Source organism: Nicotiana sylvestris, chromosome 3, assembly GCF_000393655.2.
Source record: "Nicotiana sylvestris chromosome 3, ASM39365v2, whole genome shotgun sequence".
Lineage (NCBI taxonomy): Eukaryota > Viridiplantae > Streptophyta > Magnoliopsida > Solanales > Solanaceae > Nicotiana > Nicotiana sylvestris.
Window position 1 is genome coordinate 169,495,865 of NC_091059.1, and position 26,012 is coordinate 169,521,876.

A 26,012-nucleotide genomic window follows, 5' to 3' on the forward strand; every position below is an offset into this window, starting at 1 on the left:
TAACCAATGGCAAGGCTTGTCACCTAATCCTAACCAAGGAGTGAGAACTAGTGCAACAACACAAAATAGTTCTACTCCTACCGCACCACACATTACAAGGCTAATCAATCAACCACAAGTTGATAACAATCAAGTACCAAGACAAGGTCAACTTCCACAAGGTATAAAAGTAAGAGTTGAGCATCAACAACAACTTCTTAGTTCACAACAATCGCAAAATAACTTTGATAATGATTTGGACTATGACAAGCAATATGATGAACCGGTTAGAGTCCAACATAGAAGGAATAGACAAGGAGGCTTTCGAGGGAAATGTGGAAGGCATGGTAGGAACTATCAAGGTAGAAACTTGAATGATGCTTATGATTATGGTTATGATGAAAATATTTGTAATGAAGTATATGGTAGAAGATGGGGAGATGAAGAAGACCGGGGTCTTAATAACATGAAGACTTCACTTCCTACTTTCAAGGGAAGTAGTGACCCCGAGGAATTTTTAAAATGGAAAATACAAATGGAAAGGATGTTTGAGCTTAACAATGTATCCGATACAAAGAGGTTCAAGCATGTCATTTCTGAACTTGTTGGGAAAAAGAGAAACGAGATAGAAATAGAAATTGAGATATTGCTATTGATTCTTGGGGGTTTCTTAGGGTGGTTATGAGCAAGATTTTGTGCCCGAAGAGTATGTGATTGACTTGCTTACTAAATTTTATAATATGAAGCAAGGAAATAAGAATGTGGAGGCTTACTTTGAAGAGTTGGAGACCACTAGGGTTAGAGCCAATCTTGATGATAATGGAAGACTTATGATTTCTAAATTTTTGGCGGGGCTTAAGCATGAAATTTATAGCCAAATGACTTTGTACAAATTTGTTACTATGCATGAGGCACTCCAAGGGGCTATCAAGGTTGAAAATAAACTCCAAGAAGAGAGGCAACTCAAAGAGAGCAAATCCAAAAATTACAACACTTCATGGAGAAAAAACAAGGAAACTTGGCAATCTCTTTCAAATGAAAACAAGTCAAAAGTTAACTCCAAGTGGCAAAATGACAAAGGCAAACCAAAGGTGGAGGCTAAGGAGCGAGGTAACAATTCTAAACCCTATTTTCAAAATCCTAACTCTAATAGGTGCTACAAATGTCAAGGATATGGTCATAGAATGAGTGAATGTCCTAATATAAGAACCATAATCCTTATGGAAGAAGCTTATGAAAGGGAAGAAAGTAGAGAATCATATGAAGAAGAGGAGGCCGAATGTGATGATGAAGTGGAATGTGACACTCCTAATTTACCTTTGTATGTTGTTAGGAGAGTGTTGAGTGCTCAAGTGATGGAAGATATGAACCAAAAGAGAACTTGTTCCATGGAAGGTGTAAGATAAAGATCAAGTGTGCTCTTTGATTATTGATGGTGGTAGTTATACTAATGTTGTTAGTGCTTCTATGGTTGACAAATTGAACTTGAAGACGCAAAGTCATACTCATCCTTATAAACTCCAATGGCTTAATGAATGTGGTTAACTTAAAGTGAATAGACAAGTCTTGGTGAGTTTCAAAATTGGAAAATATATTGATGATATTCTTTGTGATGTGGTGCCCATGCAAGCATGTCATTTATTGTTGGGGAGGCCATGGTAATATGACAAGAATGCTCTCCATGATGGGAGGACTAATAAATATTCTTTTGAGGAAAATGGCAAAAAAATAGTCCTTACTCCTTTGACTCCGTTTCATGTGAGTGAAGACTAGGCATATGAAAGAGTTGAGTGAGAGAGCCAAGAAAGAAGGAAAAGAAAAGATTGAAAAGAAAGAAGAGAGAAAACAAGAGAGTTCAAGCGAGGGACATTCTTCTTATAATTCTTTCATGACTAATGCTTTTCTTGCTAGTTGTTTGGCTTATTGTGTAGATCCTTTGAAGAAAAATTCAAGCGGAAGTCTTCAAGAAAGAACTCCAAGTGAAGTGACCGAAGCCACCCTAGCCCAAAGTGAAGATTCTTCCATTCTTAAAGGAGGTAAAATAGAATTTTTAGAATTGCATCAAGGTATGATTGCTAAGCCTAACACTCTTTCTTCTTGTGATGATCATAGTGATATTTTAAGTGTTAGTTTGGGTACATTTACTAATTCTAATGATTCTTTGAGTTGTGGAGATACACTAGATAGTGATTCTAGTTGTTTTGATGGTTTGAATGACCTATTTGCTTATGAAGAAGAATTGATTGAGGTTGAGGAAAACGTAAAGGTTGCACCTTTATGTGATTTTGTTGAGTTTGACCCATTGATTCCTATTGTTCATGCTTTTTATTTTGAGGATCATTCTTTAATTAGTGATGATTGCTTATTTGAAGGTGAATTGAGTGATAAAGTTTCAAGTTTTAAGCCATTTGATTCTTTCTTGTTTGATTGTGATATGTAATCTTTTGAGTTTGATTTGGATTTAGCAATCAAAGGTTCCATTTTTGAGAAGTCGTTTGAGATTACTAATAAGATTGCTTTGGAAGCTAAACTTTTTGAAAAAGAAGAAAGTTCTTTACTTGGCGTAAACTCTCTAACTTATTCCACTCATATATTTGATAGAGCTAATTTGTTCTACTACACTAGTACTTTGACTTTAAAGCAAGTTGATAACTTTCATTTAGATTGGTTGTTATAAGTTTAAAAAAAACATGCTAAATCTTTCTTGAATGATAATATTGGTGAAGCCTCAGTTGTTTTATTTCAACATACCATTCTTATTCTTGATTTCTCATGCCGGCTTGAATTCAAGAATGACTTGTTTATTTGGCTTATGCTTATGCTTGGACTTGATAAAGCTATGAGAGTTAATACTTTTCTTGATGATTCTTATATTGGGGCACACTTGGTGTGTAGTTTGGAGGTATTTCATGACAATTCTCATATTTTGGGTAGCTTCTATGCTTTGTTTTGTCCATGAGTATCATTAGATTTTAGTTTGAATGGTAGATTTATCTTACTTATTGGTTTGGATGCTTGGATTTACCATAAATTTGCTAAATTATGGTTTCCTTGTTAGTTTGAGGCACTTGCTTATGTCCAAGTTAAAATTTTACTAATGAAACTCCCTTTATTTTGTTTAAAGGTCCAAATTCGAGGACGAATTTCTTTTAAGGGAGGGAGGATGATACAATCTAGATAGCCATGGAGCGTTGGAGGTTACTTTCATAACAGGACGGTTACATATATAATTTCGCCAGCAATTAAAGACTATACTACATTTAGTGGCTATATTTGTAATATTTAGCTCCCTAGTATAAATAGCCTTAAGGCTCTCGTTTTAGGGTTAACTTATTTTGATATTGTGAATGAAAACTCATTAAGAGTGCTTAGGATGAATTCCTATGTTGGTTGATTACTTGTTAAGGTGAACTTGCAAGGGGATTGCTTTCCCTTGACGATTGTTCCTATAGTTTTGGGTCAATTAAGTTTTAAATTGATTGGGTATTTGTTTATTTCAAAAGTTCTTTTAATTTCCTTAGTTGGTTCTCTACTAAATCTCTACCTTTCTATCATTTTATTTGTGTTTTTGTTATTTTGCTTCCGCGTACGTATCACTTGCTCCTAGAATTGCTATTTATGTTATTTTATCTTCATCTCAAGGCTAAGTATTACATTTTCGTCTAATTCATCTATTATTTTAGGATCAAGTTAATTCACTTGTCTATAAATCACGTATAAATTTAACTGTACTTTTTTACGGATAAACAACTAATTAATTTAAAAATTACTTTTGAGTAGCAATTAGTCTTGCGTCAAATTTAAAAAAAAAGTGTTTCTAAGTGTATTTTTCTCTGAAGTAGTTTTCAAAAAAAATATTTATGGGAAAAAATTATTTTTTTCTGTTTCGCAAAATTGCTTTGCTTCTACTCAAAAATACTTTTTCCTTCTAAAAGTTTGGCCAACCAAAAAAAGAAATTTTGGTAAAAAAAGAAGAAAGAAGAACTTTAGGTGAAAAAGATGCTTGGCCAATCTGCATATATATGAGCCAGATGAACACTTTGTGACCTATTGGCCCGTTTTGAGCACTACAATAGTAAACTTGCACGTGGATAATAATCATTAGCCTCAACTTTAATTTTACTATCGCATAATTTTGGTTAAAAGCAGTCAAAAACTTAAACGGATGAAATGTTCGACAATAAATGGACATACAACACCTAGCGGGAACATAATTAGAGTTGGATTAAATTTTTAATATTGATTCAGAATTATATCACACGTTTAACTCCGCTACAAGAAGTTAAAGCATATATCAATGTATATGGCTATAACACAATTCTTTAGCATATACCTAAATGTTTTTTTAATGACACTATTATTTTCTTTGTTTGAGAGTTGATGACTAGCCAAATGTAAATATTAACTTTTTTGTATTTCATTTGAAAATGAAGTACTTAACTGGAATGGGGAAATTTAGCCCAAAAATTCACCAATTGTCCCTTTTGTATCAATTATTTAGTAAATATCTCTTCTTTTATTTTAAATTTTATTTACGTTGCAACTTGCTACTGATGGACCTTTTAGATTACGATCTAAAAATTCTTTATGAGTAAACTAAAAATCTTATAAGAAATCGTAGGCCACCGTCTAAAATATTGTAACGTTAGGGCACAATCTAGTTTTTTTAAGTTTATTGCAAATATTAGAAGACATACTAATATTTTGTGAGCAAACTGGAAATTTTATGAGCAAATAGTAGACTCAATTTAATATCATTCTATTCACTTTTACTTGTCCACTATACTAAAAAATATATTATTACTTTTACTTGTTCATTTTTACAAATCAAGAGAAAAATAGTTTTTTTTTTGATTACCCTTATCATTAATTACTCATTTCCCAAATTATTGGCAAAACTTTATGAAATGCTATCATTATTATGAGTATTATAGTAATATATATAATTCATTTATTATTTCTTAAGTGGAGTATAAAGTTCATTGTGAACAAGTAAAAGTGAACGAAAAAACTATTATCCAAAAGAAGTAATTTCTACCTAACTATTTTATCCAATTTAAATAATGGCCTAAAAAGTCTTCTTGCTTAAGTTATTGTCAGGCAGTTCACGTATCGAAGGTGCAAAGAAAAGTATTAACAGTGGATCGTAGATTGGTTCAAATTGGATAAGTTATATATTTGACTGATCGGATAAAAATAATTATATATTTTAGCTAAATATACCAAAAAATAATATTGCACTATATTGTATAGTAAATGATGCAACGCGATTAAGCAACCGTAGTGTCTAGACCACCGTATTATAAGCGGAAAAATCAACCTAACAGCAAGCCTTTAAATCTCGGTCAAAGTCCAAGATTCTTGACAAGGTCCCTTTTAGACGAATCAAAACGGGAGAAACACAGCAACGACATAGTCTTAACCACAGGTGATTACTATCTACATGGTAAAGACTGAGCTTTAAAGAAAATTCCGACGACGCGTTAGAAAAAACTGAGAGAAGAAAATGAAAAACCAAAACCTGACATATTCACCGATTCACTTCAATTCATAGATCTGACGTTTGAATTGAATTTGAACTAACAGTAGGGTTCTACAAAGATAAGTTGATTGGTTCCTTCACGTAGTGCCCTAGGGTTTTGGTTCCTTTATTTTTTTTGAGAATGGCGAGGGTTTACGATAATTGGGAGAGGCTGGTGCGAGCTACGCTGCGGAGGGAGCAGCTCCGGCAGACCGGTCCTGGACACGCGAGGAAACCTAGTGGCATCGCAGGTTCCGTTCCCGATTCTCTTCAGCGGACTACCAACATTAATGCGATTCTTCAAGCTGCTGATGAGATACAGGATGAAGACCCCAATGTGGCCAGAATTTGTAAGTTATACGTGCATTTGAGCGGATTTAATTTGTGTGTCTATTATTTCTTAGCATGTCTGCTTATCTTAAGCTTTCCATTATTTTTTTTTCTCTTCCTTTTACTTGTTGTAGTTACTTATTTGTATTGTGAAAGTTACTTCATCAAAAAAAAAAAAAACCGTATTTGTATTGTGAAAGTTCCTATTTTTCTCTGACTCTAAAATTAGAGTGCTTTGTTTCATGTCCGCTGTGAATTACATAGTAGTCCTAAAAGATAAAAAGGTTCTTTGTTTTGGATAAGTATGACACACTAAGACTGTGCGTTAAAATTACAAAGAGTATCATACTTGATCATATCCAACATGGAATCTACATCATCTACAAAGGCCGTGTTGCTCCAAAAAGCTTGCAAAGAAATAGATTTGTGTTTTAAGGCTATGTAAGTTGCTAAGTTTGCCTTCAAAAATTCTATTTTTTATTTCAGTCTGAATTGTCCACCAAATGACCATGGGGATAGTGTTCCAAAGCTTGTGTGTCTTCCTATTGAAACCATCTCATCTCCAGCTATGTAAGAAATCCAGAATGCAGCGAGGCATTGTCCAGGATATGCCCAAAATAGCAAAAAACAAGCTCCAAATCTAATAAGTTATTTTCCAGTGTAGTAAAGATGACGAGTATCTTCAGGGATCTCTTCACGGAGGGACCTGCTGCATAATGGCATTCCTCTTCTCTGAAGATTTGATTGAGTGAGGCATGTTTCCTTTGCCACAAGCCAAGAAAACAAGAAACCTTTTATGGTGCTTTGTTGTGCCAAATTTTCCTCCAAGGCCAAATATTAGTGTTGGAAGAGGTCAATGACAGCAAGATTTAACAGCGATGATTAGGGACTGTAATAGAGAAAAAAATCTTGCAATTTCCCAATCATTTAAATTCCTTCTTAGAAACAAATTCCATCCTTGAGCATCAGAAAAATCAGCTATAGGGGCATTATGAAGTGAGAAAATGCTGTGAATGTCTTGAAAAATATCTTTCAGAGGTGAATGTCCAATCCATGCATCTTCCCAGAATCTAATCTTTCTACCACCACCAACTGAGAAACCAACATTTGATTCAAACATGCTCCAGAACGATAGTTTGTGTTTCCAAACTCCAAAACCATGAGAAGCATTTGAGACCTTGATGTGCAGGGACCATCCATAGTGAACTTATCAAATAAAAGTCTCCTCCAAAGAGCATTTACCTCCTTATTGACCCCCCAATGCCATTTCATCAAAAGATTTTAATTATGACCTTTGAGGTTCTTTATGCCAAGACCTCCGCATTTTCCCCCCATAATGACAGTTTTCCAATTAACAAGAGAAAAAGACTTTGATTGTGCGTTTCCCTGCCTAGACACAACGCCTAGACACAACGAGTTCTTTACTTTTTTGGTTGTTTGTATTGTTTTTTTTGAACTAGGTGAAATGTCATCTCTTTAGTTTGATGCATATAGATGTAGTTCTGCATCATTGATAGTTTATGTTGTTCTTTATTACTTCCTCCTTCTCAATTTATATAGCACTCTTTCCTTTTTACTCAATCCCCAAAAAGAATGTCAACTTTCCTTATTTAGAAATAATTTATCTTTAGAATTGGTACTTTACCTCTAACGAATTGATTTACGGCCGCACAAATATCTAATTTGTTTTAGATCACAAGTTTCAAAAGTTGGTTTTTCTTTCTTCCCTTTTTTCTTAAACTCCGTGTCGAGTCAAACACCGCCTCATAAAGTGAGACGGATGGAGTAACTCTTAGGGATTGTTTGGTTGGTGAACAAGTTATACCGGAACTATCATGACAGGATTATAATACGAGGATTAAATAATGATGGAGTTACTCGGTGGATATACTTTTGTTGGTAGTTCTTTGGTTTATTGGACTAAAAATAGGATATACAGGGTATAATATAAAACGTGTAGTTGGTTTTACACTAGATAAGTTGGGATAAGTTTTTATTTTCATTTTTACCTCGGACTTTTTAGGACTTTAGGTGAAGAGCCTTGGAGAAAGGCATCTCGGTAATTTTGGAGTTTTATCCGAGATTAGTGATCATGAGATTATTATCTCGCATTGAAGAATGGTATAAAAATAATACCATAATTATGGTATAACTAATCTCGGAATAATCTAACAAACGCAAGATAAAATAATCCCTTATTTTACCCCGGATTATCATCCCTTATCACACAAACATATTATAGAAAATATAATTTCCTTATAGAAACTAACATTAGTTTATACAATGTTTGGATGGATTAAAGGAGAACTAATCTCCACATAAAATTCAAAATTAACTAATACAATGTTTGGTTGTTTTTTTCTTGCTTTCCTCTTAAAGAATTTATGCATAAGTTATGCGAGAATCTATTTTTTATTTTATGTGGAGTAGAATGTGGAAAAAAATGCGGATATTAGTAATACATGGGTTAAAAGTGCTAAAATGACCAAACTAACCCTCATAATAGTAAGAAAAAATTATTTTCCTTAAAAAAATAAACAAATACTTTATATTATACATTGTGTACTAATTGATGACATATCAAACTAATCGTTTAACAAGAAATACTCTCTCTATTATTAATCTCCACATTACAATCCCTTCGGTACTATACTACATAACTTGTATCAAAACCAAACCACCTAATAGGCTATTATTTTTTATGCTCTGATCATTGTTGTCAAAGGCAAAAAGCATTAAAAAGCGGTCCAAGTCTATTGGGGCTTTAAGCACAAAGCACAATTAAAATGTGAGCTTTAGTTATAAAGATATATATGTAATTCAAGAAAAAAAGGACAATTTCATTCATAAAGATTTCCTCAACAAGTAATATATCTTTTTGCCGATCATATTTATTGTTTTGTACCGCTTTATTCAAGATAGAACTTATAGGCAATGAGGCGCACCTTAATGCCTTGCCTACACTAAAGCACAACCTAAGTGAGGGGGAGCCAATACCCCGAGCTATTTTGAGCTTCAAGGTTTAAGCGCACCTCAAATGAGCCTTTGACAACTCTTGCTCTGATTGTTTAAATGTCAAGGGTGGGAAGTTAGCGCTTTGGTTAAAAGATTGAGGTATAATAACTTATCATTTGCTAGCATTTCTTGGTTTATGGCGTTCAAAAGTTTAGCTGGTCGGAGCAGTTGAAATTGTTGCTTGAGCTGTATGCTCTGCCTAGTGAATATAATGATGAGATATAGGCCTGTCGCAACCCAAACTAGGAATCATGATCAGCGCCAACGGGCTATGCACCCAGCGAGCTAACCCTTAACCTATGTTGTGCGAACTATCCAAAATTCTGCTGCATCCGTGTCTGATCCTCAAAAATACACTACTTTTGGAGGATCCGACACTCAGCGGATGATAATTTTTGGAGATTCCGAGCAACGTAGCCCTTAACCATGGACATGTTTGTATGTATCAAACATTCTACTGAAGATTTGAGGAGTTTAGACAAATAAATAATCGATAGTGGAGGTTGGTTAGGTAATAAAGTTTTAGTAAAGTTCGGTTGTATTGTGAATTATAAAGTTAGGATTTTTTTTTTCAAAATAGAAAATGTTCACCGGTTAAAATTTCATAGAAATGTAGCCTTAAACCTATTTCTTCAAAAATATATTATTTCAAGTACTAGTTGAAATACCTAGCAAAAATGATGTCCAACCATTGATTTGCAAATAATTTTTCAATATTTGCAAATATTATGCATGTCCAAATTGCAATTAGTTTTAGATTGAGATTGATCTTAATTGAAAAATTTAGATACAAATGAATCATATAGGTAACCCAGGACCCCCGGTTGGATTCAGGCGTAGTCAACTGATTGATATATGAATGGTATGACGTGAAAATGTTTACAGGATCAAGTGTGATGTGTTTAACTTGAGGGACAATGCGAGAAAATCCCGAGATCCAGTCTTTACCTTCACTGTCTTTAGTTGTTTGTGTGTCCTTTTTGTGAGATGCTCTAACAGGTTTGATGTGCTTTCAACAGATACTAATTATAACGTAGAGAATTCTCCCAATTTCAAGATCTTAAATTTGTTCTTGAATAAACTTAAGAACATTTCTATATTTTGACTGTAGTCTAAATATTTTCCCTATTACTGCAATTAGTATATCGTAGTAGTAAAAAATTTCTAAGTTATCACAGTTAGTGAGACAAAACCTCCTACTTTTTTCCTTCTTTTTGCACAAGGACCTATGTTCCTTCTTGTTCTGCTTTCTCAAAACTTAACTTAAAACATCTCTACAAATTAAAGATCTCATGCTGAGATCAACACGGGGAGTGATTTTTACAGTCATCAAGTTAAAATAGAAATTCTATGTTGAATTTGTAGTTTGATTCTTTAATATAAGATATAACAGGATGATTGCTGTGGTTTATGCATTCCTTGTTGCTGTTACACACTTATGCACAAGATTTGTTATTTGGTTAGGTGAGCATAAGTTTTTGTGATAATTCATGTGAGCTTCTAATGGCGATTTTTAAAGTTCTTTTGGTTCTGGATGTGATCTATGTCTGAGATTGGTTGTTTTGCTGAAGTATGTGAGCAGGCATATTCAATGGCACAAAGTTTGGATCCCAACAGCGATGGTCGAGGCGTTCTTCAGTTTAAAACTGGATTAATGTCGGTTATTAAGGTATTTCTCAAGTTAAACCTGCTAATAATGGACCATCTTAATCTTAAGATGATTGGCTAAAATGCCGCATAGTTGAAGAAAGTTATTCTGACATATTGATTTCTTGTTCATGGCGATAGATATATGCTCATTTGATCATTTTGGCGATGTGGTAGTGATTGTGTTAAAATTTTACTGTACAATTTACCAAAATCTAAGAAATAATCAACTGTATATGATTTTCAGATACTTTTTTTGGATAGATTCAAGAAAAAAAGGAACCTTTTGCAGATTTTCTTCTTTTTCGTATATCTCTTTTACATGAGAGCTTTCCCATTATTATCAAAAAAATATTACAGTAATTTTTTTTGAGAAGGGAAAAATATATTACTTTACGTGATAAAAAAAGTGAGATCAAAGAAACTCTCAGCCTTGATCACTAACTAGATACCAATACCAAATTCTAGTATCTCCTTTGAAAACTTGGTTCTCAATGGGAGCGGGTGGCACGCCTGCAACAAGATGTGAAAAGAAAGTGAAATCTGCCTGAGAATCACTCCGTTTATTAGATCGGTCAATTAAGGTTCACCATGATTAACAGTAGTTCTCACATTTACACTGTCCGTTTCCGAAAGATTCACCTGACTATCTACCAGCCTTTGGTTGGATGAATTTATTTTTCCCTCCCTCCTATTTTATGTGATGCACTTTTTCTGGGCTCAAAGTTTAAGAAAGAAAAAACTTTTGAAACTTGCGGTCTAAAACAAGCCATAGATATTTGTGCACCTATAAAATATCTCATTATAGGGTAAAAGTTTAAAGTTAATTTTTTTTTAAAATGGTATCATTCTTTTTTGGAATAGACTGAAAAGGAAAGTGCATTACATAAATTGGGAAAGTGGGAGTAATTAAAAAGTTGGATGCAGACTCCCAACGAGAGAAGCCCAACAAATGTTAGTTAGTTACTAGTTGGTATACCAATAAGGCTTGGGATCAAAGGGTTTGGATTTTTAAGATGCGTGCTTTTACTTTTGGGTTCTAGTTGCAATTATGTGGTGAATTTATAACTTCACTTTGTCGCCTCTATGTTGTCACTTGTTTGGATTTATGAAACATGCGCTTGCTTCACTAGTAGTATATAGATGAATGCAAGATCGTTCTCACAAAGATTTGATACCAAATATCTAGTAAGTACAAATGTTGGGGCAACCTAATTCTATGAAAATAATGAAGCGATAAACTTAAAAAGTCTGGATGCACACTTAAATGAAGCTAGGGTCACATGTTTCTTGATATATCATTTTGGAATATATTGCCTTCCTATATGTTTATGGCATGCGGGGTTGTAGAATTAACAATTATTCAAATGCTTATCCTATGCCAAATGAACCTAATTTAATAAACCAATACCCTTTATTCCCATGGATCGTAACTTATAAGTAAGATGCTCTATTAACCAACTCTGATTTGAATGCTTGTGGTTTGCAAGTATCCATTCTGCAAACAAATCAAATCAATCATCTCAAGCAAATAGTATTCAAAATAAACTATTCAATTCAAGGCGTGAATCAAGAACCTTTAAATTACCAATCAATCTAATTGGTGGCCGAGCAATTAGAATTATTAAAAAACAAAATTGAACAAATAATCCAATTTCCAGTGATACTAAGTGAGAAAAAGTATTTAAGAATCCAAATTACAGACCAACATGAAAAAGTAAGTACATCATCAATAAATGATCTTTTTATTTTCAAGGAACAAAGGAAATCATTACAAACATTTTGAACTTGAAGATAATAAAGAAATAAGAAAATGGTGAAGGCAAAAAGAAAGAAGAAGAGAGTGGTGAATGATACATCTCCTACAGATAGCTACCCAAGCCCCTTTTCGTTCAAAACATGCTTGTCCATCGAATTTTCCTTAAAAGCGACAACCCTTAAGATTTCTCCCTAGATTTAATTTAAAGGTTCCATTGACCGGAGTAATAGATCGCCTGCTCTCTCTTTCCAATTATGTCATGTTGTCCAAGGACACAACCGAAAGAATTCTCCAAGACCGTCAGATATAAGAACAGGGGTCTCTCTGGCTCTGGCGGGACCAAAACTGGAGGATTTGAAAGATATTCTTTGATCTTGTCAAAAGCCTCTTGACACTCAGCCGTCCATTTGATTGTTGCATCCTTCCTCAATAACTTGAATATGGGCTCACATGTGCTAGTCAGTTGGGCAATGAATCGACTGATATAGTTTAACCTGCCCAATAGACTCATCACGTCTTTCTTCGTTCTTGGAGGAGGTAGATCTCGGATAGACTTTATCTTTGTTGGATCTAACTTGATACCTCTCCTGCTTACTATGAAACCCAGAAGCTTGCCCGATGGGACTCCGAAGGCGCACTTAGCCGGATTCAGCTTCAGGTCGTACTTTCTCAACCTCTCAAAAAATTTCCTCAAGTCTCGAACATGATCGTCCTGAGTCCTGGACTTGACTATTACGTCGTCTACATACACCTCTATCTCTTGATGCATCATATCATGAAAAATGGCAGTCATGGTTCTCATGTAAGTTGCCCCGACATTCTTTAAACCGAACGGCATAACCCGATAACAGTAAGTACCCCAAGGTGTAGTGAAAGCGGTTTTCTCGGCATATTCTTCATCCATCAACACCTGATGATATCCAGCGTAACAATCTACGAAAGACTGTGTCTCATGTTTGGCACAGTTATCAACAAGGATGTGGATGTTGGGCAACGGGAAATTGTCTTTGGGACTTGCCCTATTCAAATCTCGATAATCCATACACACCCGAGTCTTCCCATCTTTCTTCGGTACCGGAACTACATTAGCCAACCACGTAGTATACTGGACTACCCGAATTACTCCTGTTTTCAACTGCTTTGTGATTTCTTATTTGATCTTATCACTGATATCAGTCTTGAACTTCCTCTGCTTCTGTTGAACTGGAGGACAATCAGGGTAAATTGGCAATTTATGCACCACTAGATCAACACCTAATCTTGGCATGTCATCGTATGACCAAGCAAACACATCTTTAAATTCAAAGAGGAGTTGAATTATTGCATCTCGCGTTTTCTCATCTGTGTGAATGCTTATTTTGGTTTCTCGGATTTCTTCAAGAGTTCCCAAGTTAACCGGTTCGGTGTCATTCAAATTCGGCTTAGGTTTATTCTCAAAGTGTTCCAGTTCTCGATTCATTTCCCTAAAAGCCTCTTCTTCGTCATATTCCGGTTCTTGGTTCATTATTTCACAATTAAACAACTCGTTTGGATCTGGGCGTGAAGTCCGCAAGCATGTCATATTATTTAAAGCCGCATTATTATAACTGGAAGGAAAAGACAAAAGAAAAATAGCAAAAATCAGAAAGAATAAAGGAAAAATGATGAAATACTGATTTTATTCCTTGGAATTGGGAATATAACAGGGTTTATAATTCAGGAAGTTAAAACAGGAAACTAAAGAAAAACATCCGAGTTACACCCTGGGATAACTCGTGATGCAGGAAAGGTGGCATGACAGGTCTACCCGGACTCCTGCCTAACTGGGAACGGCGTGGCCTCCCAATTTTGAAGCTTAGCATTTGGCCCCATGTATAGCACCTCAGCGGTGCTTGTGCCTTCTCCCAGCTGAACCATGTGAGTTTCATAAAGCATTTCTCTCATTGCCCCACATATTTCTTCAATCTCTTCGGCCGTAAAGGCCTCGTGATCTTCTTCTTCAATGTACTTTGGTCTGACGAAAGTTTCGTACAAATGTGGCAATGGTCGAGGCAACTTCCATCCCTCATTTTTTCTCTTCTTTGCCCAATCTTCATCTTTTGGAGTAGGTTGGAAGCCTATCCCAAAGAGTTTCTTAGTGGAAGGCAAGGTGATAGGTTCAGTTATTCCTTGCAGCGATTTTCCAAGCCCTTTTCCCGGTTTGAATCCCTGTCGGATCATTTCTTTAGCAACCATGATTGAAGCGTTGGACCAGAAAGGTTGGGGACAAGGGCTCCCTTCTTTATACTGTTCCGCCAGCACAACTTCAAAAACCTGATAAACTGTGTGCTCACTCCTTTCTCTTGCTTCAAGACATGGGATGTCATCACTACTAGGGAGAAGGCACAAGCACCGCTGAGGTGCTATACATGGGGCCAAATGCTAAGCTTCAAAATTGGGAGGCCACACCGTTCCCAGTTAGGCAGGAGTCCGGGTAGACCTGTCCTGCCACCTTTCCTGCATCACGAGTTATCCCAGGGTGTAACTCAGATGTTTTTCTTTAGTTTCCTGTTTTAACTTCCTGAATTATAAACCCTGTTATCTTCCCAATTCCAAGGAATAAAATCAGTATTTCATCATTTTTCCTTTATTCTTTCTGATTTTTGCTATTTTTCTTTTGTCTTTTCCTTCCAGTTATAATAATGCGGCTTTAAATAATATGACATGCTTGCGGACTTCACGCCCAGATCCAAACGAGTTGTTTAATTGTGAAATAATGAACCAAGAACCGGAATATGACGAAGAAGAGGCTTTTAGGGAAATGAATCAAGAACTGGAACACTTTGAGAATAAACCTAAGCCGAATTTGAACGACACCGAACCGGTTAACTTGGGAACTCTTGAAGAAATCCGAGAAACCAAAATAAGCATTCACACAGATGAGAAAACGCGAGATGCAATAATTCAACTCCTCTTTGAATTTAAAGATGTGTTTGCTTGGTCATACGATGACATGCCAAGATTAGGTGTTGATCTAGTGGTGCATAAATTGCCAATTTACCCTGATTGTCCTCCAGTTCAACAGAAGCAGAGGAAGTTCAAGACTGATATCAGTGATAAGATCAAATAAGAAATCACAAAGCAGTTGAAAACATGAGTAATTCGGGTAGTCCAGTATACTACGTGGTTGGCTAATGTAGTTCCGGTACCGAAGAAAGATGGGAAGACTCGGGTGTGTATGGATTATCGAGATTTGAATAGGGCAAGTCCCAAAGACAATTTCCCGGTGCCCAACATCCACATCCTTGTTGATAACTGTGCCAAACATGAGACACAGTCTTTCGTAGATTGTTACGCTGGATATCATCAGGTGTTGATGGATGAAGAATATGCCGAGAAAACCGCTTTCACTACACCTTGGGGTACTTACTGTTATCGGGTTATGCCGTTCGATTTAAAGAATGCCGGGGCAACTTACATGAGAGCCATGACTGCCATTTTTCATGATATGATGCATCAAGAGATAGAGGTGTATGTAGACGACGTAATAGTCAAGTCCAGGACTCAGGACGATCATGTTCGAGACTTGAGGAAATTTTTTGAGAGGTTGAGAAAGTACGACCTGAAGCTGAATCCGGCTAAGTGCGCCTTCGGAGTCCCATCGGGCAAGCTTCTGGGTTTCATAGTAAGCAAGAGAGGTATCGAGTTAGATCCAACAAAGATAAAGTCTATCCGAGATCTACCTCCTCCAAGAACGAAGAAAGACGTGATGAGTCTATTGGGCAAGTTAAACTATATCAGTCGATTCATTGCCCAACTAAATTGCTCAACTCAGGGATTGGAGCCTTAATGTCGGCTAAAGGAAACTTGCTCAACTCAGGGATTGGAGTCCTAATGTCGGCTAAAGGAAAATCGCTCAACTCAGGGATTGGAACCCTAATGTCGGCTAAAAGAAAATTGCTCAACTCAGGGATTGAAGCCCTAATGTCGGCTAAAGGAAAATCGCTCAACTCAGGGATTGGAGCCCTAATGTCGGCTAAAAGAAAATCGCTCAACTCAGGGATTGGAGCCCTAATGTCGGCTAAAGGAAAATCGCTCAACTCAGGGATTGGAGCACTAATGTCGGCTAAAAGAAAATCGCTCAACTCAGGGATTGGAGCCCTAATGTCGGCTAAAAGAAAATCGCTCAACTTAGGGATTGGAGCCCTAATGCCGGCTAAAAGAAAATCGCTCAACTCAGGGATTGGAGCCCTAATGTCGGCTAAAAGAAAATCGCTCAACTCAGGGATTGGAGCCCTAATGTCGGCTAAAGAAAATCGCTCAACTCAGGGATTTGAGCCCTAATGTCGGCTAAAAGAAAATCGCTCAACTTAGGGATTGGAGCCCTAATGTCGGCTAAAGAAAAATTGCTCAACTCAGGGATTGGAGCCCTAATGTTGGCAAAAGGCGACTAGGGAATGGAGACCCTATGTCTAAAATCTCAACTCAGGGATTGGAACCCTAATGTTGGCAAAAAGCGACTAGGGAATGGAGGCCCTATGTCTAAAATCTCAACTTAGGGATTGAAGCCCTAATATTGATAAAGGCGACTAGGGAATGGAGGCCCTATGTCTAAAATCTCAACTTAGGGATTGGAGCCCTAATGTTGGCGAAAAATAGGTTGATACTGGGGATTCTAAACTAACCCCTCTTTTGGAATTTTCTTCTTATTTCTTTTTTGTTTTTTGGTGTTTTTTTTTTATAATTATTTTTGTTCAGTAAAAATGCAGGAAAGATATTGGAAAAACTTCCCTTTTGGGTTGATTCCTTGCCGCAAAGCTGTTTCTTGCACTTGTGCATTTCTTTTCCCTTTTGGTTGCACCTGCTTCTTGCACGGTTGCTTTGGATTGCACCTGTTTCAATTCTCCAAACAAAGAACAATTGTCAGTTTGAAAACGGTGGTTGGTTCGGTGGCGTTGATCATTCCAATTGCTTGGTCTCGGCCTCATTTCTGTTGAGAAACTTCGCCATTGATTGAATTCAAGGGCGACCCCCTTTCAAATTGATAAGACTCGGATTTCAGGATTTCATGATGATTCGCCTGTGTAAGGCTTTGGTTCTTCCATCTCATTCTGCTTGGGGATTTTTACTGGGGCAGATCTCATTGGGATTTTTTTTTAATGCCTTTACTTTGGAGGTAATCAACATCATGATCAGTCGGGATTGGACTGACGCACCACTGAGGCTTGGTATTTTCTTCACTTTTTGCTAAACAGAGCTCTGTGAAACCGGTTCTGCCACCTTTTCTTTCTAACACATTTGGAATTTAGGGTTAAACCGAAAGGGATTTAAGGAAAGGTAAACAAAGAGCGGAGAAACGAATTTAAAAGAGAAGCGTCCCTTTCGGGGAAAAGGACTTATCTGAGGTGCATGCTGGCTTTAAACTGACATGACATGCCTTTTGGACTGGATGCCCGAACCTCACGAACTTGCATTTCCTCGTGAACCAAAACGGATCTATGTTTCCCAATCAGGGAACCTTGCCAGAACTTTTTGTGGTGAAATCATCTTTTCGGCCGACAGCGCCCTTTGCGGGTTTTCGCTAGTCGACCTCTCTCATTTCTCTTCTCACCGTCGCCTGGTAGCACTCTTTACGAGTTTTCACTAAACAAGCTCTCTCATTTCCAGTTTCTCTACTCACCCTCGCCTTATGGTGCCCGTGTGGGTTTTCACCAATAAGACTCTCTCATTTTAATTCTCTCATAAAAAAATGACTTGGATTGACTTACAACTTTGGAACCATTCAAAACGGGGTTACCGCGGGACCATTACCACATCTGCCCCAGTTTCATTTTTGAGGGAATTTTGATTTTTATTTTAGTGTGACTGAACCCCAGAGAGAGGCTGCCTACGTATCCTTTCGGAATCAAGTCAGACGTAGTTCAGGTCAAACCATTTTTTTTTCAACAGTGCTTTTGGATTCCAGAGAGGGTAGCCAAAGAAATGTAAACGACTCAAAAGGTTTGTAGAAAAAGTTGATAGTGTTTGGGTAGCGGGAATAAAAGCCTTCATCATCTCAAATGTGCCAAGACATCACCGAAGTAAACTCAAACATAGTACCTTTTGACCGCATCCGCATTCACAGCTGTTTCAGGATCATTTCCTTCAATATCACCCAGATATAACGCTCCTCTTGGCAATATCTTCCTGATGATGTACGGACCATTCCAATTAGGAGCAAATTTTCCTTTCGCTTCCTGGTGATGTGGAAGAATGCGCCTTAATACCAGTTGACCTACTTCAAAATTCCTGGGTCGCACTTTCTTGTTGTAAGCACGGGCCATTCTTTGTTGGTACAACTGTCCGTGACAAACCACAACCATTCGTTTTTCGTCAATCAAGGCCAACTGCTCCAATCGAGTCTTAACCCACTCGCTATCTTCAATTTCTGCTTCAACAATGGTTCGGAGCGAAGGAATTTCTACCTCTGCCGGTATCACAGCCTCGGTCCCATAAACCAACAAGTATGGGGTTGCCCCTACTGATGTGCGTACTGTAGTGCGATATCCCAGCAAAGCAAAAGGTAACTGTTCATGCCATTGTCTAGAACTCTGGATTGTCTTCCTCAAAATCTTCTTGATGTTTTTGTTTGCTGCTTCAACAGCGCCATTGGCCTTGGGCCGATAAGGAGTGGAGTTCCCATGCGTTATTTTGAACTGTTCGCATACATCCTCCATCAAATGACTATTCAGGTTTGCCGCATTATCTGTGATGATAGTTGCAGGAATATCGAAACGACAGATAAGATTTGAATGTACAAAATCCACCACGGCTTTTTTAGTGACCAATTTGAGAGTGACAGCTTCGACCCATTTTGTGAAGTAATCAATAGCGACCAATATGAATCTGTGCCCATTTGAGGCTTTCGGCTCAATCGGACCAATGACGTCCATACCCCAGGCGACAAAAGGCCACGGTGCCGACATAGGATGTAGCTCTGTTGGAGGTGCATGAATCAGATCTCCATGTACCTGGCACTGATGACATTTCCGGACGAAACTGAAACAGTCTTTCTCCATGGTTATCCAATAATACCGAGCTCGAAGGATTTTCTTCGCCAGAACATACCCGTTCATATGAGGTCCACACACTCCTGCGTGTACTTCATGCATTATTTTTCCTGCTTCTTCGGTGTCAACACATCTTAATAAGTTGAGATCCGGGGTTCTTTTATACAATACCTCACCGCTCAAAAAGAATCCACTCGCATGCCGCCTAATAGTTCTCTTTTGATCTCCGGTAGCATGTTCGGGGTATGTGTCTTCAAGAACCTCTTAACATCATGGTACCATGGCTGGGTACTTGGTCCTACCTCGATTACATTACAGTAACATTGAAGCTAAGGTGACAAGTGCATCGGCTAGTTCATTGTGACACCGTGGGATATACCTGAACTCTATTGATTTGAATCGCTTGCCGAGATCCTCCACGTGCTGCCGGTAAGGAATAAGCTTGACATCTCGAGTTTCCCATTCACCCTGGACTTGCCGGATAATCAGATCAGAATCCCCCATAATCAACAAATCTTCAACATCTTGATCGATAGCCATATTCATGCCCATGATGCAGGCTTCATATTCAGCTGTATTGTTCGTGCAAAAGAAACGAAGCCTAGCTGTAGCCGGATAGTGTTGACCAGTGGGTGAGATCAAGATTGCCCCAATTCCTACACCTTTGGCGTTTACAGCCCCATCAAAGAACATTTTCCAAGCATGAGCGTCTTCCGAGACTACTCCTATGGTGTTTATCTCTTCATCTGGAAAATAAGTACTCAATGGTTGGTACTCATCATCAACTGGGTTCTCAGCCAAGTGATCCGCCAATGCCTGGGCTTTCATCGCTGTGCGAGTGACATAGACTATGTCGAATTCAGTAAGCAAGATTTGCCATTTTGCTAATCTCCCAGTAGGCATCGATTTCTGGAATATGTACTTCAAAGGATCCAACCTGGTTATGAGGTAAGTAGTATGAGCTTGGAGATAATGTCTCAATTTCTGAGCGACCCATGTCAAAGCACAACACGTTCTTTCCAACAAAGTGTATTTGACCTCATAACCGGTGAACTTCTTGCTTAAGTAATAGGTCGCCTGCTCTCTCTTTCCAGTTATGTCATGTTGTCCAAGGACACAACCGAAAGAATTCTCCAAGACCGTCAGATACAAGAACAGGGGTCTCTCTGGCTCTGGCGGGACCAAAACTGGAGGATTTGAAAGATATTCTTTGATCTTGTCAAAAGCCTCTTGACACTCAGCCGTCCATTTGATTGCTGCATCCAGGATGTAAATTAATTAAAATCGCGCCTAAAAAGTCTAACGCGTTATTATCTTTGAGGAAGACAGTGAAATTCGCTAAACGGCCCATCCCAAATTCTAAGTATTTATTATGACCAATTATTGAGGGTCCCGCAATTTGCATTTTTATTTTTGCGAGGCTCGTCTCATTATTTTAAAAGGATAATCTTAGAATGACTACATTTTCTATTTTTCGTTCGTCTCAAAAATGAAAGAAGAAAATATGTGCTAATTAAATCACATGCTTGGCAAGTTCGGGTCTCTTATCAATTATTAGATTACAAAGATGCTAACGCAAAATTGCGATCGAATTTGCTCAAAAGAAAATTGTTTTGTGCCTTATTCTATAATTGAACATTACCAAAAAAAATAAAATTATAAATAAATTATGGAATTGACAAACGCTATTCGTCAAAACAAACAAATTATTCTTTAACTAATTTAGACTTCACATTATTAGACGAATTGAACCATTGGAACTAATTATTTTTTTTAAAACTATTTGAAAATGAACCAACCTTGACTACCAAAACATTCGAAGGTTGTTAAACTTAATCTACACTTTGGAAATCTATTACATTTAAAGGAACTCTAACAAACCTTGTTCAAAATCAACTCATGCCTATTAAGTTAATGACCTTAGCCTTACTACATCGAATCAAACTTCAAATACGGCAGACTTACTGATTCTGCGAAATTACTAACTTAATATCCTACTTTACTAATTGGAGTCAACATTTGACATGCTTATTTTTCAAATTACCAACTACGGGATGACATTATGAACTGTCTACATAATTTAACCTTCTGTCACAAAAATCTACACACCTAAAACAATTTCAATTATACAGTCACGTTTCCAATATTCATACAAAATATAAAAACAGAGCTAATATTAGATAAATCTACTTCATTTGACATCTATAGAATTAAAGACGACAAATAGCATCCAAATGTGCAGATTTGCTGCATAATCCCGTTTCAAACTTCAATTCAAGTTACATCAAGGTGATTCGAAATATGTACCTGGATCTTGAAACACAACAAGAAGAAGAAGAAAGTAGAAGATCAGCAACAACAAATGGCAGCAGTAACCCGCAAATAACAGCAGCAACAGCAACAGTATCAACCAGGCAGCATAAATCCCAGTGAACGAACAGAAATAAACCAATGAAAACAATACCAATATCCACCAAAACAGACTCGGGAGACTCAGTTGAGACCCGGAAATACCAATGCTAATCACAGGCAGAAAACAAGTGAATCCGAAACAAAAGTGAAACAGTAGTTCCTGATTTTCGGACACTCAAAGAAAGAAGCCTAAGTTTCAATAGAACAATAACAGTTAATGCTAATCTCAAACAGAAAAGGTGAAGAAAAGCAGAAATTTTCAGCTTCAATGGAGCAACAGAGGTTTTTTGTTTATTGTCTACCTAGGATTGAAGTCCAGGAATGAGCTCTCTCTTTTAGTTCCAAGATAGGCTCCCTTAGGTTCTAACCTCTCTCCTTGCTGCCTATCAGTGGCTCTGTACATATCCAAAAGATCCCGCACTCCAGCTCTTAAGAGCACTCCAAAAACTAAAATCAGAAAAATATTCTGCCCCCTCCTCCTTTTGCCCACTATTGTATGTTTTGTTCCCCACTACACTTGTCCTATCCTATTTTTAATTCAAAGATTATGGACAACATTTATTTAATCACTCCCCAACAAAACCTCCCCCATACCATTATCTTTTGTTCCCAACTTTATTTAAACAAATGCATTAGATTAATGGTACATTGGTGCTTCCTGGTCCGATTCCGATTTGTCCAATTTTAACTCATTTCTTTTCTTCTTTTAATTCCTTTTCTAAATACTAATCTACCAAAAATCCTAGAATAAGTTGTAAAACTACAATCATATCAAAAGACATTAATTGACTCACACAAGATCAAACATTAATTAAACAAAATCACACCATTAAACAACAAAATGACAAAATTACCAAAAATAATATTTTTGTGATTTTCATTCATTTAAAAACCAAATACGATTTAATTAATTCCTAATAGTAGAATAAGATCCTAAATTTACACGCAACATATTTTTTGTATTTTTAATTAATAAAAATAAACAATCAAAGACAAAAACTACAAATAACTATAAAAAAATGGCACGCAAATTCTCAAAATACACAAAGACAATTTGTTTTATTTTTCGATTTCTTTTGGAGTAATTGTCGTGGAAGCAAAAATCACGTGCTCACAACCGGGTACTGAGGTGTCAGAAGTTTGCTGCTCAGGGTTGGCAAGGGACTGATTGTTTGGGCGGAAGGACACCAGCTTGAGGCTGAGGTTAGGTCACCAAGAAAGCAATATGGGAAAAGGTCACTTATGAGCGGGGCAGGGGATATGGGGGGGGGGGGAGTTCTACCATTACCATATAAAAATAGTTGTTGCTCAGAGTCGCCTGCCCCTACAAAAACTGAAGATGAGCTGTTTGATGCTCTTTTATTTTTGGTGTAAACAGGAATATCTAGAAGAGAGTGAGTTAATTTTTGATGTTTTAGATCAATTGTGAGTCTTATAGAATCTTAGGCCTCTCTTCTGGTTTCCCCATTGTAATTATCAGAAGGTTACGCTATTAGTGTAACCATTTTAATATTCAATACAAACATATTACCTTTTCAAAAAAAAAAAAAGAGTCGCCTGCCCGTGCTTAGGCACCCAATACTAGAGCCAAGATGCTGAAATTTTTGAACCTTAGCTGGAATTTCTCTTCAGCTGCCTTCAGGTGCTTGAGTCACCATTTGATTAAGCTCAAAAGTCTCTACTAAACTCGAATAAATACAAGTGACATAAATCCACACAAACTGTGAAATAATGTAAATTCTGAATACACTAATGAAAATCCATCAATAATAAAAATGCAATTATCAAGTAAATCTATTTTTACAGATTTATGACATTGCCGGTTTTTTCTTGATTTAAGCTTTAGTTATTGTACAATAGTCTCAGACTCTCAGTAGATGCAGCTGATTATAATCTTTTTTTTTTAATAAGGACAGCTGATTTTAATCTTATGCCTAGCTACATTTGACTGCTGCATTATCCTTTCACTAAAAAAATATTAGGCCATGATGTATGCACGCGGAGAGGTAGAGGACGACCTAAGAAGTATTGGGGAGAGGTGATCAGACAGGACATGACGCGACTTAGGATTACTGAGGACATGGCCCTTGACAGGGAATTATGGAGGTCGAGTATTAAGGTTGTAGGTTAGGGGAGAGTTGTAAATATCTCTACAGCACAATAGAGTGAGACTAGCCAGTTAGGAGTTAGACTAAGAATGTCATTGGTCGTCTATTGATGCAGGGCTTTACCTGCTAGTTTTATTATACCAGCCATCTTTTTCGTATTTCGTATTCTGTATTTCATATCTCTTGTATTGCTGTTATTTTATTATGCATTTTATGGTACTAATATATCGGCTCCTGTTGCTTTTTGAGCCGAGGGTCTCCTGGAAACAGCCTCTCTACCCTTCGGGGTAGGGGTAAGGTCTGCGTACATATTACCCTCCCCAGACCCCATTTGTGGGATTATACTGGGTCGTTGTTGTTGTTGTTGTTGATGTATGTTAAGGTAGTGAGTAATGACGATGCCTGTGATGAAAATCTAATTTCGTTCTAAAATTCGGCCATCAATCTGATGAAGCATACAAGCGATGCGAGGACATGTTTCTTTCCCTAGTCCTTTGTTCATCAAAAACCTGTAAATAATTAAATCCCTTATTATTACGTGTTCTGATAATCCCCATTTTGCCAGTATAATCCCACATAATCTTATATCTGTAGCGCTTGACTAGCATTTCTTGATTCCATACCCTTTGAGTGTGATGAAGTTTGATTGGGAATTCAATATGTGCAGCAAAAACTTGCCAAGAAGGAAGGGGCTAGGATAGACCGTAATCGTGACATTGAACGCTTATGGGATTTTTATCAGCAATACAAAAGGCGGCACAAAGTGGATGATATTCAAAGAGAGGAGCAAAAATGGCGTGAATCAGGAGCAGTTAGTGCTAATTTAGGAGAGTATGTTTCTGTTACTTTTCTTGTTTCTTTGTGTTACTTAGCGCAATTCCTATTCTCCTTTGGTGTATCTTGCACTAAGGAGTGATAGCTTTACTGCATCTATTGCTCAAGGTTATGCTTGTCTGACAGATGGAATATATCTTATTTTTTAAATTAAAATGGGTTGTGAGAATCTTGTCTAACTTTTCATGATAATGATGCGAATTTAAGGCTTGAAATATGTGATATTGAAACTTTTGATTGCAGCATTACACATCATGTGAGGGATTTTCTATCAGCCATCAGGAATTTGTTGTTAATCATTACAGTATTCACTACTAAATTTTTCCTGAGTGTAACAGTAAATATGTCATTAAATCTTCGTGCCCGCTTAAATTGTCGTTTATAGCCTTGAAGATATGTATGCAATTTCGTGTGACATTCTGTAGTATTCAAGCTGAGATACTTGTCATTGTTTGCCTTTGTGTCTTTTCAGTGGGCTTGTTGGTTAGTGTTGAGGAATCATAGTAAAAGTGGCTTGGTTTGCCTGACTTGATTAATATTTATTTTGTTTCTGTCATCTGTAGTGTGTAGATCTAAATTGTTCATTCACTTGAAATTCCTAATTTTTATATTTCGGGGTGTGGGGCTGATCTTCTTGACCTTTTAGCTTAACCCTTGAGGTGTCTTTTCTGGCTATCTTCTATTTGCTGCAGTGCTTCCACTTTGATAGCATATTCACTTTTGGCGTATAAGCTGTTTCATGATGAAGATTGCGATAGTATTGAATTTTTATTGTTTTTATTATCTCAGAAGTTGAGCACTGATCTTACTCTTCTGTTGATCCTTGCTTGCTCTTTTTGTTAATGAAAAAGTTTCACCCATTAATTTTGTTCTTTTATTCTTTTCTCAGGTTGGGACTTAGATTTTCAGAAATGAGAAAGGTATTCGCTACCTTGAGGGCTGTGGTTGAAGTGATGGAGTCTCTGAGCAAAGATGCCGCTCCTGATGGTGTGGGAAGGCTTATTATAGAGGAGGTAATATTGCCTTTCACTTATTTGTATTTCTGTCTGAGTATAGTCTAAGACTAATTCCCCTACTTGTGACTTCTTCTCTCATGGTTTGTTCAGTTGAGAAGGATCAAGAAATCTGATGCAACTTTATCGGGGGAACTTGCACCTTACAATATTGTTCCTCTAGAGGCACCATCATTGACAAATGCTATTGGTTTTTTCCCAGAGGTAAGAATGTTGATTTTTCCTGTTATTTATGAGAACTCTGCAGTAAGATTTCCCCCTTATGTGCTTTAATCATTATCACCACTTAGAAAATGTCATCATTTTACTCCTTGCGTTCCAATTTGTTTGATTCTTTACCTTAGACAACAATATCTTACTGTCTTCCATCGTATTCAAAATGCAAAA

The 26,012-nt window shown here is 37.0% G+C and overlaps 1 protein-coding gene and 1 long non-coding RNA gene across 2 annotated transcripts in view; both read left to right on the forward strand.

Moving 5' to 3' along the window:
- Positions 1-154: 154 nt before the first annotated feature.
- LOC138886940 (uncharacterized) lies at positions 155-3,499 on the forward strand. Its single transcript, XR_011405900.1, has 2 exons — positions 155-2,015; positions 3,104-3,499. It is a non-coding gene; the product is annotated as an uncharacterized lncRNA (long non-coding RNA).
- A 1,953-nt stretch (positions 3,500-5,452) lies between these two features.
- Positions 5,453-26,012, forward strand: part of LOC104238439 (callose synthase 10) — a 61,465-nt gene continuing 40,905 nt past the window's right edge. Inside the window, exons 1-5 of the mRNA XM_009792790.2 lie at positions 5,453-5,850; positions 10,417-10,514; positions 24,446-24,609; positions 25,502-25,625; positions 25,719-25,829. Of these exons, the coding sequence (XP_009791092.1) occupies positions 5,643-5,850; positions 10,417-10,514; positions 24,446-24,609; positions 25,502-25,625; positions 25,719-25,829 (705 nt within the window). The 5' untranslated portion in view covers positions 5,453-5,642. The remainder of the gene's footprint in view (positions 5,851-10,416; positions 10,515-24,445; positions 24,610-25,501; positions 25,626-25,718; positions 25,830-26,012) is intronic.